This window comes from Octopus sinensis, linkage group LG29 (genome assembly GCF_006345805.1).
Source record: "Octopus sinensis linkage group LG29, ASM634580v1, whole genome shotgun sequence".
Lineage (NCBI taxonomy): Eukaryota > Metazoa > Mollusca > Cephalopoda > Octopoda > Octopodidae > Octopus > Octopus sinensis.
The window spans coordinates 12,360,141-12,380,140 of record NC_043025.1 but is presented as its reverse complement, the minus strand read 5'-3'; the positions used below and the strand labels follow the sequence as shown (position 1 = coordinate 12,380,140).

The following is a 20,000-nucleotide window of genomic DNA, read 5'->3' as shown; positions in this document are numbered from 1 at the left end:
ATTGCCATGCAGTGGGACTGATTCCTTACGCTGATTAATTTTAAAGTTTTATCGATATTTGTGAAGGAATTTATCAATTTATCAAGGTGAGGTTTGGTGGCTTAGTGGGTGTAAAATGTTGGTCATTTAATGACTAATCGTGTAGAGATAGAGGTTCACTCTCTGTCTGTGACTATTTTTTATGGCGGACATAAACACCCAGATCGGTTGTTCAAGTGATGTTGGGGAGACAAACACAGACACAAAACATATATATTATATGTGTATACGATGGGCTTCTTTCAGTTTCCGTCTACCAAATCCACTCACATGGCTTTGGTCAGCCCCGAGGTAAGTAGAAGACACTATGCCAAATTGCCATGCAGTGGGACTGATTCCTTACGCTGATTATTTTAAAGTTTTATCGATATTTGTGTGATAGGAATTTATCAATTTATCAAGGTGAGGTTTGGTGGCTTAGTGGGTAAAATGGTTGGTAATTTAATTACTAATCCTGTGTAGAGATAGAGGTTTCAATCTCTGTCTGTGACTATTTTTCATGGCGGTGCCCCAGCATGGCCACAGCTCGTCAGCTGAAACTGGAAAAATCATCAAAAATCAAAAATCAGTTTACTCTTTACTCTATTGTCTCTCTTTTACTTGCTTCAGTCATTTGACTGTGGCCATGCTGGAGCACCGCCTTTTAGTCGAGCAAATCGACCCCAGGGCTTATTCTTTTTTGGAAGCCTAGTACTTATTGAATCGGTCTCTTTTGCCGAACCGCTAAGTTACAGGGGACGTAAACACACCAGCATCAGTTGTCAAGTGATGTTGGGGAGACAAACACAGACACACAAACATATATATATATATATGTATACGATGGGCTTCTTTCAGTTTCCGTCTACCAAATCCACTCACAAGGCTTTGGTCGACCCGAGGTTATAGTAGAAGACACTTGCCCAAATTGCCATGCAGTGGGACTGAACCCGGAACCATGTGGTTGGTAAGCAAGCTACTTACCACACAGCCACTCCTACGACTTTATTGATTTTTTTTGTTGGTGTGGTAAGAAGTTTGCTTCTCAAAACACACAGTTCTGGGTTCAGTTCCCCTCTGTGGCACCTTGGGTGGCCAAGTAATGTCTTCTAACATAGCATCAGGCAGCCAAACAAAGCCTTCTGAGTGGATTTGGTAGATGGAAACTGAAAGAAGCCCATCATGTTTTATATCTATTGTAGATTATTTGTTTCCAAACCGATCGATCTTGTGTTATATGCTCCCAGTCTTCAACTTTCACATTAAGAGCCTAAAAGGTTGCTTTTGACAGCATCCCTAAAACGTTTCTAAGGTTTATGTCTCAGACGTTTGCTATGCTTCAGCACCCTGTAAAACAACTGCTTTGGCAACCTGTCATCCTAGCAAGGTGCCCACCCCAACGCGTCTGATTGCGTATGAGGATCATTTCAATATTGGATGGGTTAGTTTGCTGAAGAACAAGGGTGTCTGGTGTTAAAGACTTCTATTTCATATCTTTTCATACCGGGGTCTGGGAAGCCAGGGGCTGCTCCAGGCTCAGTCTGAACTCTGCCAGATCAGACTGGAGCCGGAGCAGCCCCTGGCTTCCCAGACCCGGTCGAACCGTACAACCCGTGCTAGCGCGGAAAACGGACGTTAAACGATGATGATGATCTAGTATCCTTGGGGATTCGGCGCCATGACCCTTCTTTGTAGGCTTTTCTAAAGCCTTGATGTGGTAACTACATATTATCTAGGTCTCAGAAGAGTACAGGAGGACTGATAAAATGCAATATTCATAGATACTAAGCTTGGTTTGAAGGTGTTACCTCTATCAGACCACACATGATTTTCAAGCCTTCCAAATGCTGGGTTTCTCAATTCTCAGGTTTATTTCAGAATCAAGGAACCCATTTCTAGAAAGAGTGCTGCCAAGGTAGACGAATGAGTCAACCACATCTAATCTTGTACCCTGGACGAAGATGTTAGATTCCACATAGGGTTGGTCTGGTGGCTGAGAGAACATAATCTTTGTTTTCTTTAGACTGATGGTAAGTCCAAAAGCAATACAAACTCCAGAGAAGAGATCCAATATTTCCTACATGTCCTCCTTGGTGTGAACCATAAGAACTGCATCATCAGCATAAAGGAACTCTCAAATAAGGGCTTAGAATGTCTTCGACTTTGCATTAAAACGTTTAACATCAAAGACCTTACCCGTGGTTCTGAAGCAAATTTAGACACCAATAGACACAGGCGCTAGGGGTTAACCAAAGTCTTGTGAGTGAATTTGGAAGATGGAAACTGAAAGAAGCTTGTTGTATATGTATGTGTGTGTGTTATTGTCTTCTTGCCTATACTTTATGTTTATATATATATATATATATATATATATATATATGTGATCTCTTGAGCACCATGTGACTCTTTCAACATGTGATCTCTTGAGCACCACCAGCTCAAATATTTTTTCCTCTGTCTTCCCTTCTTGGGATCTTTCCTTCTCCTTGTTTCCGACGAAGAGCTCCGCTCGAAACGTTAAACCCGCCTTCCCTTCTTTCCTGAGCGTCCAATAAACTTTAATGTTCCACGTCCTGCGTTGTTGTTGTTTTTTCTCTTTTTTTCTGTGTTTTCTTGTTTTTTATATATATATATATATATATATATATATATATATATATATTATATATATATATATATATATATATATATAGAGAGAGAGAGAGAGAGAGAGAGAGAAGGAAGATGAAGTAAGAGACACATAAAAGACACAGAGTACATGTAACACCAAGTATTTTTTATATTCATTATTCAGATATTCAAATGAGACGACTATTTTTCGCATGGATTGTATTGTCAGGTGAGTACAACTACATATATACTGTGGGTACATACATACGTATATATATATGTGTGTGTGTGTATGTATATATATATATGTATGTTTGAGCGCAATCGGATGGAAGATGCCTGAGATTCTAGAAGACACACAGACAGACAGAACGGATTTTATATAATGGACAAAACGACCACCTGTCCAATAGACGGTGCTGAGTTGTCAAACATTTAAACCAAATTTTCTCAAAACAACTTGTCCGACCGTCCCATAGGCTTCCCCTTTGATATGATTCAGTACCATCCATTGGACAGGGGGCGTTTTGCTCGTATTTATTATAGTATATTTAAATTTTTTCTATATAATATAGATAATGTCTTTCACTATTGAATTGCTTAATTGAGGTTATTTCTCTAAATTATATACATATATATATACTAGCAGTATCGCCCGGCGTTGCTCGGGTTTGTAAGGGAAATAACTATATAAGCATTTTTAGAGAGTTACTTCCCTTATAGATGCCAATTCGGGCTTTCTTAGCCATTTCTGTTTTGGTGTCTTCAAGCCATGAAGTCGTTGTTCTAAAAGAACGCTGGTCTCCTTGACAACGCTTTACGACGTTGATTTCCTTACACTCCCTTCCCCACAGCTTCACGAGGGAGGGAAGAAGGGGGAGAAGCAAACAGGTGCAGGTGTGAGCGTGGACGCCAACTCCGCCGCCATTGACACACGAAAAATTATGCATTAAAATGGAATAAAAAATGATGTTAAATTATTTTTAAAATCGTAGACTCATCGTAGACGCGCGCTAATACTCAGACGGGCTCGATATGAATCACGACTATAAGATACCCGAATTTGGTTAAACTGCACCGCAAAATGTGGGAGGAGTTAGGAATCTAAATCGAAGGGGACAGACACTCACACAACTACAGTTTTATATATATAGATATTGTGAAATTTGATTCAGAATTGCTAAATTGAATTTTTCCCTGTAAGTTTGGAATTATATTCCCTACTATTATTATGTAGATACATAAATATATTTATATACCTATATTAATTTTATTCCTTCTTTTCCAAAAAAAAAAATTCCCTAAACAAAATGGTAAAACAACAACCAATTCTTCCTTTGTCCCCAGTTATAATTCAGTGCTCCCTACAAGCTCAGAGTAATGCAAAACCAAAGCCGAAACCTAAATCTGGAAGTCCTGGAAAACCCGGGAAACCGGCACCGGAAAAGCCTACAAAGAAGGGTCCTGACGCCGAATCCCCAAAGAAGCCAGAAGCTATGACACAGCCCCGTGCTAACTTTCTGTTGATGTCTCTCGATTGGTTAAGGAACAACGTAGTCATCTCGGATGATGCGATGAAGAAGACGTGGAGTTCCTTTACCGATATTCTTAAGAAAGACAAAATAATGCAAAATGACAACTGGCAGCAACAACTCGTATTCCTTATTTCGCAGAATGCTCACCTGACGGATTTTGTCCACAATGTGAGTATTACTATACTCTACACTCTCGCTCTATGGCCTCACTCAACATTCTCGGATCACACTCACTCTGCCCTCTCACTTCAAACTTGCACTGATTTCATACACAACCCCACACTCCACTCAACCTTCCACTCCACTCAACTGTCCACTTCACTCAACCTCCCACTTCACTCAACCTCCCACTCAACTCAACCTCACACTCCATTCAATCTCCCACTCCACTCAATCTCCCACTCCACTCAACCTTCCACTCCATTCAACCTCCAACTCCACTCAGCCTCACACTCCACTCAACCTCCACTCAACTCAACCTCCCACTCCACTCAATCTCCCATTCTGCTCAACCTCCCACTCAACTCAACCTCCCACTCAACTCAACCTCACACTCCATTCAACCTCCCACTCCACTCAGCCTCCCACGCCATTCAACCACACTCCATTCAACCTCATACTCCACTCGACCTGTTACCCTGCGCCACTCTGCATTCTCATTTATTTCACATATTACCTGTGCTCTTAACCACTATGCCCGTGGGCATATGGCGTAGTGGTTAAGAGCATGGGCTACTAACCCCAAGATTCCGAGTTCGATTCCAGGCAGTGACCTGAATAATAATAATAACAATAATAATAATAATAATAATAATATCAAAGAATACCTTAGGAATGAGAACCAGGTTCAAAATTTCCCCAAGACACCTGATGAAGGCTGGAGGGTGTATCAGCCGAAACATTGTGTTAACAACAAACAAGACAAGGACAAATATCTGTCAATTGTAAATAATGTATATATATATATATAGGCGCAGGAGTGGCTGTGTGGTAAGTAGCTTGTTTACCAACCACATGGTTCCGGGTTCAGTCCCACTGCGTGGCACCTTGGGCAAGTGTCTTCTGCTATCGCCTCGGGCCGACCAATGCCTTGTGAGTGGATTTGGTAGATGGAAACTGAAAGAAGCCTGTCATATATATATGTATTAGGTGTAGGAGTGGCTGTGTGGTAAGTAGCTTGTTTACCAACCACATGGTTCCGGGTTCAGTCCCACTGTGTGGCACCTTGGGCAAGTGTCTTCTGCTATCGCCTCGGGCCGACCAATGCCTTGTGAGTGGATTTGGTAGATGGAAACTGAAAGAAGCCTGTCATATATATATGTATTAGGTGTAGGAGTGGCTGTGTGGTAAGTAGCTTGTTTACCAACCACATGGTTCCGGGTTCAGTCCCACTGTGTGGCACCTTGGGCAAGTGTCTTCTGCTATCGCCTCAGGCCGACCAATGCCTTGTGAGCGGATTTGGTAGACGGAAATTGAAAGGAGACTGTTGCATATATGTATATGTATGTATATATGTGTGTGTGTGTGTATGTTTGTGTTTGTCCCCCTAGCATTGCTTGACAACCGATGCTGGTGTGTTTACGTCCCCGTCACTTAGCGGTTCGGCAAAAGAGACCAATAGAATAAGTACTGGGCTTACAAAGAATAAGTCCCGGGGTCGAGTTGCTCGACTAAAGGCGGTGCTCCAGCATGGCCGCAGTCAAATGACTGAAACAAGTAAAAAGAAAAATACTATATTTTCTATACGCTCTGCTGTCCTACACACTATGTATAAAAATACTATATTTTCTCTATGCCCTGCTATTCTATACCCTCTTATTCTATATACCCTAGCTGAACAAGATGCTACAGATCTACCCTTGGTTGTTCAATGGATTGGCAATGAACCTACCTGACTACACAGTTGTACATTTCAAGCACTGGTTGCGATTGTCTACGTCACAGCTACCCTACCTGGGTTACCAGCCAGGACATGGAGTGCAGCACCCATGTAAGTATCTATACCAGAGGTTTTCAATGTGAGGGGTACCAACCCCCAAAGGGGGACACTAGGCATATTAAAGGGCGCATTAGGCTTGAAAGGAGCTGTCATCATCATCATTGTTTAACATCCGTTTTTCCATGCTGGCATAGGTTGGACGGTTCGACCAGGGATCTGGGAAGCCAGGAGGCTGCACCAGGCTCCAGTCTGATCTGGCAGTGTTTCTACAGCTGGATGCCCTTCCTAACGCCAACCACTCCGTGACTGTAGTGGGTGCTTTTTACGTGCCAGGCGAGGCTGGCAACGGCCACGATCGGATTGGTGCATTTTACGTGCCGCCGGCACGGAAGCCAGTCAAGGTGGCGCTGGCATCGGCCACGTTCGGATGGTGCTTTTTACGTGCCGCTGGCACGGAAGCCGGTCTAGGCAGCGCTGGCATTGGCCACATTCAGATGGTGCTTTTTACTTGCCACCGGCACAGGGATCACAACTGCAGTTTCCATTGATTTTGATGTTGGTGTACTTGACTCAATGGATCTCCTCAAGCACAGGGTCGAAATGGTGTTTCTTCACTTGCCACCTGCACAGAAGTCAGTCCAGCGGTCCTGGCAACAGCCGGGTGCCAGTAGTTAATATAATTAATATACTGTAAATCCTCGAGTATAATCCACATTTTTTCCCCAAAATTTAAAGGTCAAAATCCCTAGTGTGTACTATATACGGGGTTAAAAATGGCGCATGTTCACTCACTGATACAAGCACCCACAAAGATGTAAGCACTCAACATTCTCAATCAATACTCAACACTCTCCACTCATCACTCAACAATCTCATTCTACACTCTCACTTGACACTCAATACTCATTTGACATTCAACACAATCATTCGACACTCAATACTCTCACTTGACACTCAACACTCTCAATCAATACTCTACACTTAACAGTCTCACTTCACACAATAACACTCTCACTCGACGCTTTCACTTGACACTCAATGCTCATTTCACATTCAACACTCTCACTCGACGCTTTCACTTGACACTCAACACTCATTTCACATTCAACACTCTCACTCGACACTTTACTCTCACACTACACTCAACATTCTCACTCGATGCTTTCACTTGACACTCAACACTCATTTCACATTCAACACTATACTCTCACTCGACACTCAACATTCTCACTCGACACTCAATACTCTCACACTACACTCAACATTCTCACTCGACACTCAATACTCTCACACTACACTCAACATTCTCACTCACTCGACACTCAATACTCTCACACTAACACTCAACATTCTCACTCGACACTCAATACTCTCACACTACACTCAACATTCTCACTCGACACTCAATACTCTCACACTACACTCAACATTCTCACTCGACACTCAATACTCTCACACTACACTCAACATTCTCACTCGACACTCGACACTCCCACTTCACACAAAAACAGCCTTGACCAAGCTACTTTAAAACAAACCAAAACAACCCCTTGACCAGTGAGGATTCCGCCTTCCGGGTCACTGACCAACAACGTATCGGTCACTCTGACTCCCTCCTTGACTCTCTTACATTCACGCCATCTCTCTATCTCTCTCCATCTCTCTCTTTTCTGTTGCAGACCACCCTGGAATATATAACCAAATGTATCAGATGCCCCACAACTACAGAATATCCCCTCAGCTCTTCAACCATAACAGCCATCACAGGAATCCAGGAAGTATGTGTAACAACAGTAGCTATTGAAAGGGGGATGCATGTGGCTATGTGGTTTAGGGTCAAGGGTGTTACGTTCATGATCACAAGATTGCGGTTTCGATTCCTGGATCAAGCAATACATTGTTTCCTTGAGCAAAACACTTCATTTCGCTAAAGGTTGTTTGACAACATAACATGGCAGTCCTGGTTTAGGATTAATGTTGCTGTAATTTAGCCCCAGGGGACATCGTCTCCAGCTGGCAATGCGACACAATCTATGCCCTTATATATATATATATCTCTTATTATAATATATATATATATATATATATATATATAATATATATATATATAATATATATAATATATATATATTATATATATATATAATATTATATTATTTAATATATATCAATATATATATACTATATATATATATATATATAATATGATATATATACATATATATATATATATATCATATCATCATCATCATCATCATCATCGTTTAACGTCCGCTTTCCATGCTAGCATGGGTTGGACGGTTCAACTGGGGTCTGGGGAGCCGAAGGCTGCACCAGGCCAGTCAGATCTGGCAGTGTTTCTACAGCTGGATGCCCTTCCTAACGCCAACCACTCGACGAGATGTAGTGGGTGATTTTATGTGCCACCGACACAGGTGCCAGACGAGGCTGGCAGACGGCCACGCTCGGATGGTGTTTTTTATGTGTCACCGACACAGGTGCCAGACGAGGCTGGCAGACGCCACGCTCGGATGTGTTTTTATGTGTCACCGACACAGGTGCCAGACGAGGCTGGCAGACGGCCACACTCGGATGGTGCTTTTTATGTGTCACCGACACAGGTGCCAGACGAGGCTGGCAGACGGCCACGCTCGGATGGTGTTTTTTATGTGTCACCGACACAGGTGCCAGACGAGGCTGGCAGACGGCCACGCTCGGATGGTGTTTTTTATGTGTCACCGACACAGGTGCCAGACGAGGCTGGCAGACGGCCACGCTCGGATGGTGTTTTTTTATGTGTCACCGACACAGGTGCCAGACGAGGCTGGCAGACGGCCACGCTCGGATGGTGTTTTTTATGTGCCACCGACACAGGTGCCAGACGAGGCTGGCAGACGGCCACGCTCGGATGGTGTTTTTTATGTGTCACCGACACAGGTGCCAGACGAGGCTGGCAGACGGCCACGCTCGGATGGTTTTTTTTATGTGTCACCGACACAGGTGCCAGACGAGGCTGGCAGACGGCCACGCTCGGATGGTTGTTTTTATGTGCCACCGACACAGGTGCCATACGAGGCTGGCAGACGGCCACGCTCGGATGGTGTTTTTCATGTGTCACCGACACAGGTGCCAGACGAGGCTGGCAGACGGCCACGCTCGGATGGTGTTTTTCATGTGTCACCGACACAGGTGCCAGACGAGGCTGGCAGACGGCCACGCTCGGATGGTTTTCTTATGTGCCACCGGCATTGGTACCATAAAGGATACAAATAGGATACAAATTCCATTGATATATATATATATATATAAATTAAATTAGAGATAAAACCACAATTAGGAAAATCAAACAGTGAAAAACATAAACCAAAACAGAAATAAAATTGATTAATATAATATACAAAATATAAAAAATACACCTATACATACCAATACGTACTAATACATACACCAACCCCATACATACGCACGTCCAGACCAATCTTACGCACTAATACTCTCTCATACACACACACACACACACACACAACAACACCCTTATACATACTAATACATACACCAACCCTATACATACACACATCCAGACCCCTCCCACGCACTTTTAGCTGGTCCCTCAACCCGTTTATCAACCCTATTATCTCCCCTTATTTCGCTCTCGCGTCTCATGTTTGATCTTTGACCTTGGCCGAAATCAGATCGCCATGTTGATTCGTTAGCTACTGCACGCATTTTTTTTTTCTTCTCTCCTTCTTTCTGTGTGTTTTTTCTCTCTCTGTATCTTCTGTTGAAGAGCGTAGGCTCGAAACGTTAAAGACTTGTTTTATTTATATTTCCTGAGCGCCATACTAATACAATTGTTCGTTTGTTTTCCACCTGCCTTCGTCTTTTGTTTATTTTCATAAAGCTTCCCGTTAATATATATTATATATTATATATATATATATATATACATATATACGACGGGCTTTCTTTCAGTTTCCGTCTACCAAATCCACTCACAAGGCATTGGTCGGCCCGGGGCTATAGTAGAAGACACTTGCCCAAGGTACCACGCAGTGGAACTGAACCTGGAACCATGTGGTTGGTAAGCAAGCTACTTACCACACAGCCCCTCCTGTGCCTATAAGCAATCTAGCTTAGAAAGGGAATATAAGGACACAGATCGTGTTGTATAACCAGCTGGAGATGATGTCCCCTGGGGCTAAATTACAGCAATACTCATCCTAAACCAGGATTGCCATGTTATGTTGGCAAACAAGCTTTACTACAAAAAAACCTGTTGCTGAATATCTTCTGTTGTGAGGTTTAAAAATAGTAATTTTCTACTTCTTTTCACATTGAGTGATTTTGTGGTGGACTTGTGTTCTATCCAGGGGGTGGGATATCACCACCACAGAACCTTAGAAACCAATTTTGTCAGCACATGGCTTACTCTTTTACTTGTTTCACTCGTTTCAGTCATTTGACAGGAGGCGCAATGGCCCAGTGGTTAGGGCAGCGGACTCGCGGTCGGAGGATCGCGGTTTCGATTCCCAGACCGGGCGTTGTGAATGTTTATTGAGCAAAAACACCTAAAGCTCCACGAGGCTCCGGCAGGGGATGGTGGTGATCCCTGCTGTACTCTTTCACCACAACATTCTCTCACTCTTACTTCCTGTTTCTGTTGTACCTGTATTTCAAAGGGCCGGACTTGTCACTCTCTGTGTCATGCTAAATATCCCCGAGAACTACGTTAAGGGTACACATGTCTGTGGAGTGCTCAGCCACTTACACGTTAATTTCACGAGCAGGCTGTTCCATTGATCGTATCAGCTGGGACCCTCATCGTCGCAACCGACGGAGTGCTCCTATTAGTCATTTGACTGCGGCCATGCTGGAGCACCGCCTTTAGTTGAGCAAATCCACCCCAGGATTTATTCTTTGTAAGCCTAGTACTTATTCTATCGGTCTATTTTGCTGAACTGCTAAGTTACGGGGACGTAAACACACCAGCAATGTTGGAGAGGAAGGGACAAACACATACATACAAACATATATGTCCCTATTTACATTCCTTAAATGTCACTTTTAATAATCTAATTTCTAAATTAAAGATTAATTCTTAATTAAACTAATAACACTCACCTAACATCTCTCTCTCTCTCTTTTTCTCTTTCACAAGTGATCAACAGTGGCTTCTCCAACATCAACGGCTGCCCAGTGGTCAATGTGACCCTTAACCTCCAAATCAACAGTAAGGGTCACTGTTGGACCTCAGTAACAGCCCCGCAGCAAAGTCTAAAGAATTTCTTCATTTTGGCCGCTTACCAAAACAAATGTTTCAAGTAAGTGAATGTTGTTGTAGTTGTTGTTGTTGTTTGACCCCCTCACCCCTGACCAAACCAGGTCAAGTAGATCTATGATTAAAAGGGTTCCAGGTATAACCATCCTCATGGTTCCAGGTTCAGTCCTACCACCCCAAGCCACACCAACTCCAAACTGTCTATTATATATATATATATAATATATACGGTAAGAATCTTGGTTCCTGATCACATGGTTCTGGGTTCAATCCCAATGCATGGCGCCTTGGGCAAAGCCTTGTAAGTGAATTTGGTATACAGAAACTGAAAGAAGCCCATCGTATATATATATATACACACACACATATATATATGCATACATATATATATATATACATACATATATACACTTGCGTCAGAAATTAATTAGCACTTCTCAATTTCTACATAAATAGGTTAATCAATTAACCTATGAGCTGTTCAAAACGTCTTACGCGATGAGAAAACTTAGGATGGTGTTGATTTTGGTCCTTGCGAGGCGCTACCTTATCTATTAAACAAAGAATTTGTCTGCATCCGCACTCCAAGTTGTTGTTGCACTGCTATGTCAACATCATAAGGCTGTAGACTCTCAAACTGCTCTGCAAACAAAGTTACGTCATCGTTCTGCACAACAGTGAACTCGCAACAAAGCAATAGTTCGAGATATGGCCACTAGGTGACAAGCACATATCTTGAGTGAAGAACAAATCAAGGGTGCTAATTAATTTCTGACGGTAGTGTATATGTATATATAGAGGCAAGTTTTGTCTAGTGAATGTGACGGTAGTGTATATACATATATATATATACATATATATATATATATACATACATATATATATATATGTATATACATATATATATATACATACACATATATATATATGTATGTATATATATATATATATATATAATATATATGTATAAATACATGTATACATACATACATACATATATATATATATATGACAAGCTTCTTTTAGTTTCCGTCTACCAAATCCACTCACAAGGTTTTGGTTGGCCCGAGGCTATAGTAGAAGACACTTGCCCAAGGTGCCACGCAGTGGGACTGAACTTGGAACCACGTGGTTGGTAAGCAAGCTACTTACCACACAGCCACTCCTATGCCTATATATATATATACGACGGGCTTCTTTCAGTTTCCGTCTACCAAATCCACTCACAAGGCATTGGTCGGCCCGAGGCTATAGTAGAAGACACTTGCCCAAGATGCCACACAGTGGGACTGAACTTGGAACTATGTGGTTGGTAAGCAAGCTACTTACCACACAGCCATTTCTGTGCCTAAAAATCATGTGTATATTGCTTTATTTTTGGAGTTACTCCTATCCTTAGCTTCATCACCTAGGGTCCACATCCCTTCCTTTGTTTCCCATCTTTTGGACTGGATTTTTTTATCCACCTGATGCCCTTAATATTCCCAATCCCTTTACACTAAGTGCCAGGTACATTCTACCCCCCACCCCAACAATGAATCACTGACCCCTTTACTTAATCACGCATTCATAAATTTTCTTTACTCCATTGCTTGCTCCCTGTCAATTCCCGTGGTCGTAGATTTGAGATACAACACCGAAACAGCCGTCTCCCTCCAGCCTTGGTGACCAGTTCCAGCAGCCAAAGAGAATACATTCGGTCAATCAACGGCATTGAAGAGACCAGCACCATGATGTGGTCAATCGACGAGTTGAATGGACCGAAGGACTTAGGTAAGCTTTCAGTGTATTAAGTTTTTTTCCTTATTTTTCAGTGAACAATTTAATTTTTTATTTTAAATTCTTTTTTTAAAACTTTAAAAAAACAGAAAAAGAGAGAGTCGTGGGGGGTTCCTTTTGCCCCCCCTGTTTCTTTTTCCTTCGTTCCTCTTTATTTTTTAATCCTTTTCCCTTTCTCCCCCTTCTTTTTCATTCCTTCTTCCATATTTTCTTTCTTTTTTCTCTTTTCTTTTCTCATTTCTTTCCTTCTTCCTCTCTATCTCTATCTATCTATCTCTCTCTCCCTGTATCTCTCTCTCTCTATCTATCTATCTATCTATCTATCATCCATCTATTTTCATCATCCTTGTGGCTATGGCGAAAGAATGTATCTGGTGGACGCGTCTGAAAGGATTGGAGACAAAACTTTCCTCTCTGGTCAATCTCTCATCAACTTCTTCAAGTACCACTTGAAAAGGAAGTGAGAGTAGAGAGGCAAGTTTTGTCTAGCGAATGTTTTTAAAAAAAGATGGGTGAATGTGAAGCAAGGATGGCACGTATGAAGACGAAGCCACCTTGAGCATAATCCTATGAACCCAGAATTGAAAACAGAGGGTTACCCACTTGCAAACAAATGTGGTAACATATACAATATTGACCAAGGTTATCGTGGTCTTTTTGTAGGCTTTCTTCCCACGATAAACCTCATCTGTGTTTCCCCCTTTACATCGTACATCATGACACTGTGATACACGATCCCTATTGATCGTTTTTTTCTTTTTTCCTTTTTTTCTTCTTTTTCTTCTTTTTTCTTTGTTTTTTCCCTTTTTTTTCTCTTTTTTCTTTTTTTTTTTTTTTTTTGTTTTTGTTTCTTTTGTTTTTTTTTATCCCTTTTACGATCCCTTTTGATCGAAAACCTATGCCAATTTTTTTTTTTTTTAACCCCCAAAAGAAAAGCTCTACCTTATAATTTGTCCCATCTGTGTGCAGCCCTGTGTGGCCAATAAAGAAACTTATCTATCCATCTATGTATGTATGTATATAGATCTGTTAATGTATATATAATCTCTAATGTTGCCTTATCATTTTTTATCTTCTGCAGAACTGTCCAGTTTCCTGCCAAGACACAATGCCATCATTATCATTAATTATGCAGATTCAAATCTAATCAAAAATAAATATTCATCAAATCATTAAAAAAAAAATTCTGTCTCCAAAAACAAATCTTTTGTTGTTGTTGTTGATTTTGTCATTTCTGTAGTTTTGTTGTTGTTGTTGTTGTAGCTGTCTTCTTCTTCTTCCTTTTCCACTTCTTCTTCTCCTTTTTCTTCTTCTTCCACTTCTTCTTCTTCTTCTTCTTCTTCTTCTTCTTCTTCTTCTCCTTCTCCTTCTTCTTCTTCTTCTTCTTCGTCTTCTTCCTCTTCTTCCTCTTCTTCTTCCTCTTCTTCTTCTTCTTCTTCCACTTCTCCTCCTCCTCCTCCTTCTTCCACTTCTTTTCTTCTTCCACTTCTTCTTCGTCTTCTTCCTCTTCTTCCTCTTCTTCTTCCTCTTCTTCTTCCTCTTCTTCTTCCTCTTCTTCTCCTCTTCTTCTTCTCTTCTTCTTCCTTTTTTTTCCTTCTTCTTCTTCTTCTTCTCTTCTTCACTTCTCCTCCTCTCTCCTCTCCAACTTTTTCTTCTCCACTTCTTCTTTTTTCTTCTTCTTTCCATTCCTCTTCTTCTTCCTCTTCCTCTTTATTCTTCTTCTTCTCTTCTCTTCTTCTTTCTTCTTCTCTTCTTCTTCTTTTCCACTTCTTCTCCTTCTTCTTCTTCCACTTCTTCTTCTTCTTCTTCTTCTTTTCCTCCTCCTCTTCTTCTTTTTCTTCTTCTTCCACTTCTTCTTCCACTTCTTCCTCCTCCTCTTCTTCTTCTTTTGTAGTACAAGGCTTGTAGCTTTGAAAGAGGCTAAGCTGATTTAATTTGGTTACCTTAAGCCCAGGGCTCAACTGGTACTCATTCCACTGATCCCAGGAGGATGAAAGGCAAACATGACTTTGATGGAATTTGAACTCAGAACGTAAAGATCTTGAAAAAATGCAGTTAATACATTTTGCCTAGTGCAGTAACAATTCTACCAGCTCAACTGGTGTGGAGAATTCCTAGAAAACCCAACGGGATTAAAAATAAGACTGGTGAAAAAGATGGACGAACCTAGTGTAGGTTCAACGATTATCTAGTAACACCATGGGCCCTCGGAAATTTCAGGGTGGTGTCTGATGTGCTGGAAGACCTCTGGGATGCTCTGAACCAAAGACACTTTGTCAAACTATGAAGTATTAAAGCATGGCAACATAAAGTCCCTGACAGTGACATGTACCAGCTACACCTCGCTGACAAGCCCCAAAGTAGGGCGAAATACACCTGACATTCTTATGAGTCACTGCTAGGATGATATTTGCCTTGATCTGATATATATTTTGTTGTCAACAAGTCTATGAAGAGATTTTCTCACAGTCAAAAAAAAATAAGATACAGTACCCCTTAGCTTTAGTTAAAGCATGTCTCTAGGAGAAGGTCACTCTGGTATTGTGACCCCCTTCGGTCATGAATGACCATGGGATCGCACTTAGAAAGTTACCCTCCCAGGCACAAGTCTGGGCAAGGTTGTTTATGGAAGACCAGCAGTCGCCCATGCATACCAGACTCCCCTCTCTATGTCACTGATGTTATCCAAGGGAAAGGTAAAGGGGCCGATACAGCTTGGCACCAGTGACGTCGCAGCTCATTTATTAACATGCAAGTGGCTGAGCACTCCACAGACACGTGTACCCTTAACGTAGTTCTCGGGGAGATTCAGTGTGACACAGAGTGTGACAAGGCTAGCCCTTTGAGGTACAGGTACAACAATATATACAACACACATATATATATATATATATATATATATATCATCATCATCATCATCATCATCATCATCGTTTAACGTCCGTTCTCCAGGCTAGCATGGGTTGGACGGTTCGACCGGGGATCTGGGAAGCCAGAAGGCTGCACCAGGCTCCGGTCTTATCTGGCAACGTTTCTACAGCTGGATGCCCTTCCTAACGCCAACCACTCCGTGAGTGTAGTGGGTGCTTTTTACGTGCCACCTGCACTGGTGCCAGGCGAGGCTGGCATCGGCCATGGTCGGACTGGTGCATTTTATAGAAGCCAGTCAAGGCGGCACTGGCTTCGGATGGTGCTTTTTACGTGCCACCTGCACTGGTGCCAGGCGAGGCTGGCATCGGCCACGGTTGGATTGGTGCATTTTATGGAAGCCAGTCGAGGCGGCACTGGCTTCGGCTACGATTCGGATGGTGCTTTGGAGTATTCCATCAATTACAACATGAGGGTCCCAGCTGATATGATCAACGGAACAGCCTGCTCGTGAAATTAACGTGTAAGTGGCTGAGCACTCCACAGACACGTGTAACCCTTAATGTAGTTCTTGGGGAAATTCAGCGTGACTTAGAGTGTGACAAGGCCGGCCCTTTGAAATACAGGTACAACAGAAACAGGAAGTAAGAGTGAGAGAAAGTGGTGATGAAAGTGTACAGCAGGGATCGCCCCCCCCCCAGACGGAGCCCCGTGGAGCTTTTAGGTGTTTTCGCTCAATAAACACTCACAACGCCCGGTCTGAGAATTGAAACCACGATCCTACGACCGCGAGTCCGTTGCCCTAACCACTGGGTTAACACCATATATTCAGGGATCGACATTGGACATTTTAAGGATCCTTTGCTTCTGCTTAAGATTATGGCACTCTCATTCTTGAGCATGTGATCCATATTGGCACCGGATATTTTGTCCTGGTTTTGTGCCCTGGATCATGTCGATAGGGTGGAGAGGATACTAGAAATAACAGCTAAATCTACTTCTCGTGAGAAAACCTCTACATCATCATCATCATCATCATTTAGCGTCCGCTTTCCATGCTAGCATGGGTTGGACGGTTCAACTGGGGTCTGTGAAGCCAGAAGGCTGCACCAGGCTCCAGTCTGATCTGGCAGTGTTTCTACGGCTGGATGCCCCTCCTAACGCCAACCACTCCGTGAGTGTAGTGGGTGCTTTTTACGTGCCACGCGCACAGGTGCCAGACGGAGCTGGCAAACGGCCACGAACGGATGGTGCTTTTACGTGCCACCAGCATGGGGGCCAGGCGAGGTTGGCAACGGACACGAACGGATAGTGCTTTTACGTGCCACCGGCACGGAGGCCAGTCGGGGCCTAACAACTAAATCTATCACTAATGAGGAAACCTATACTAGGACACTAAATTTTCTAGAAATAACAGCTAAATCTATCCCTAATTAGGAAAGCTCTATTAGGACACAAAATTTGCAAGAAATAACAGCCGAATCTGTTTCTCATGAGAAAACCTCTATGTGGTCACTTAGTTTGCTAGAAATCACAGCCAAATATATATTTAATGCAGAAACTTCTTGCTGGTTACTAAAATTGCTAAAAATAACAACCAGATCTATTTCTAACCAAGAATAACTGAATTTGAACAGAAAATTCAGATGTTTTTCTCTCATTTTCTATTTTCCATTTTCTCACACAACTGCTACAATTTTCTCACCAAAACCTGAACAAAACACTTTTTGTTTTGTTTTTTTTTTCTGTTGTTTTTCTGGTTTACTGTGAGTTATTCTGGTCAAAGTCAATTTGTGATTAATGAACAGGTAAGATATTCTCTTCAATAAATCCTAGAATTGTCTCTTTTTCAAATTAAAAAAAAAAAATCTTTGTCTAAAATACAGACAGTTTGAATTTTCTGCGGGGCCCCCACTTTCGGGGGGTGTCTTCAGCTCTGGTGTTGGGTGCATATCTTCTTTCTTCTGTTCCCTGGCCCCTTAATTATCAACCATCGTACAAACAATAACTCTGAGCACCTTTTCAAACTCCACCCATCTAACACCCGTGGACATATTTACAAAGTCAGAAAACAGCACAGCTCCTTCCATGACTTCAGGAAACATTTTTTCACGCTGAGAGTTGCTGAAGCATGGAACAAACTGCCGGCATCAGTTGTTAGTTGTCGGAGCACCGCATCCTTCAAAACTTCCATGCTTTCTGAGATTCGCCAACACTACACCTGATCTTCTCCTCCCCTCCATACACACACCGAAGCATGGAACAAACTGCCGGCATCAGTTGTTGGTTGTCGGAGCACTGCATCCTTCAAAACTTCCATGCTTCCTGAGATTCGCCAATACTACACCTGATCTTCTCCCCTCCATACACACGCTGAAGCATGGAACAAACTGCCAGCATCAGTTGTTAGTTGTCGGAGCACTGCATCCTTCAAAACTTCCATGCTTTCTGAGATTCGCCAACACTACACCTGATCTTCTCCCAACCATATACACGCTGAAGCATGGAACAAACTGCCAGCATCAGTTGTTAGTTGTCGGAGCACTGCATCCTTCAAAACTTCCATGCTTCCTAAGATTCGCCAACACTACACCTGATCTTCTCCCCTCCATACACACACAAGCATGTATCTGACTCATACACTGTTCACTTCCCAGACATTTCTACATTACTGCATGTACTTTATATGCACTTTCTGACAAGTTGTGGTGCACCTGAGCACTGTATACAATAATTTCATTATTATTATTATTATTATTATTATTATATATATATAAAACTTCCATGCTTCCTGAGATTCGCCAACACTACACCTGATCTTCTCCCCTCCATACACACACAAGCATGTATCTGACTCATACATTGTTCGCTTTCCAGACATTTTTACATTACTGCATATACTCTATACACACTTTCTGACAAGTTGTGGTGCACCTGAGCACTGTATACAATAATTTCATTATTATTATTATAATTATTATATGTATCGTCAACGAGTCTTCAGCGGGCGACCTGTAAGGGGACTTTTATTTCAGAGGAGACTAATCTTATTGGTTAATAGCCTAGCACCGTTTATTAAATAAAGGCGGGTGTGAACAGTATTTGTGAATTCCGGTTCCTGTTGTTAGTCATGACAGAAAAATCGTCAACACAAACATTGTGGTGTTGCAGAGAATTTAGTTCGGGTTAAGGAAGCGGCCAGCGAGGTCAGAGGTCATTGGGACGACGTGAAACTTACCCGACACCACATACATGTATGGATGCACATACATGCACACAAACATATATTGACGAAAACGCACTCAAACATATACACACTGCATAGAAACATACATTGCAACACGAATATACACTCGTATAGACTCGACCCTGGTACGTCGTCCGACCTAGGGTTAAAAAAACCCCCCAACATTCTCGTATATATATAGACACACCACACACACACACACACACACACACATATATATATATATAAAGACACACACACATATATATATATATACATATACATACGTAGGCACACCTATACATGTATTAAAATTACACATACGTATGTATATATAAATGCATTTACATATATAGTCTATATAAACTCTGCTACCTAAGCACACACATCTCAGGTGTGCATATACACACGCATTGATCATATATACACGCGTCCACACACACACCAACATCTACATCTATACATACATACATACATACTACATATTATATATTATATATATATATATATATATATACATATATATATACACATACATCTACATCTATACATACATACTTACATACATATATATATATATTATATATATATACAACATACATCTACATCTATACATACATACTTACATATATATATATAATATATATATCGCAATAGCAAACTTATGAGGGTATATATAGGTAGGCTATGCAGACAAGCTTAATTGAAGCTGGTGGTAATAGCAATAGTTTTAATTGTCATTTAATT

The 20,000-nt window shown here is 41.7% G+C and overlaps 2 protein-coding genes across 2 annotated transcripts in view; both read left to right on the top strand.

Annotated features, from left to right (window-relative positions):
• Positions 1 to 14,364, top strand: part of LOC115226037 — a 14,883-nt gene extending 519 nt beyond the window's left edge. The window contains exons 2-8 of the mRNA XM_029797009.2: positions 2,813 to 2,857; positions 3,976 to 4,331; positions 5,997 to 6,153; positions 7,782 to 7,880; positions 11,261 to 11,423; positions 13,002 to 13,153; positions 14,241 to 14,364. Coding sequence (XP_029652869.2) covers positions 2,813 to 2,857; positions 3,976 to 4,331; positions 5,997 to 6,153; positions 7,782 to 7,880; positions 11,261 to 11,423; positions 13,002 to 13,153; positions 14,241 to 14,335 — 1,067 coding nt within the window. The 3' untranslated portion in view covers positions 14,336 to 14,364. The remainder of the gene's footprint in view (positions 1 to 2,812; positions 2,858 to 3,975; positions 4,332 to 5,996; positions 6,154 to 7,781; positions 7,881 to 11,260; positions 11,424 to 13,001; positions 13,154 to 14,240) is intronic.
• A 5,524-nt stretch (positions 14,365 to 19,888) lies between these two features.
• LOC115226222 (tetratricopeptide repeat protein 5) overlaps positions 19,889 to 20,000 on the top strand; it is an 18,177-nt gene continuing 18,065 nt past the window's right edge. The window contains exon 1 of the mRNA XM_029797245.2: positions 19,889 to 20,000. This exon is cut by the window's right edge and continues 77 nt beyond it. The gene's annotated coding sequence lies outside the window, so the exon portion shown is untranslated.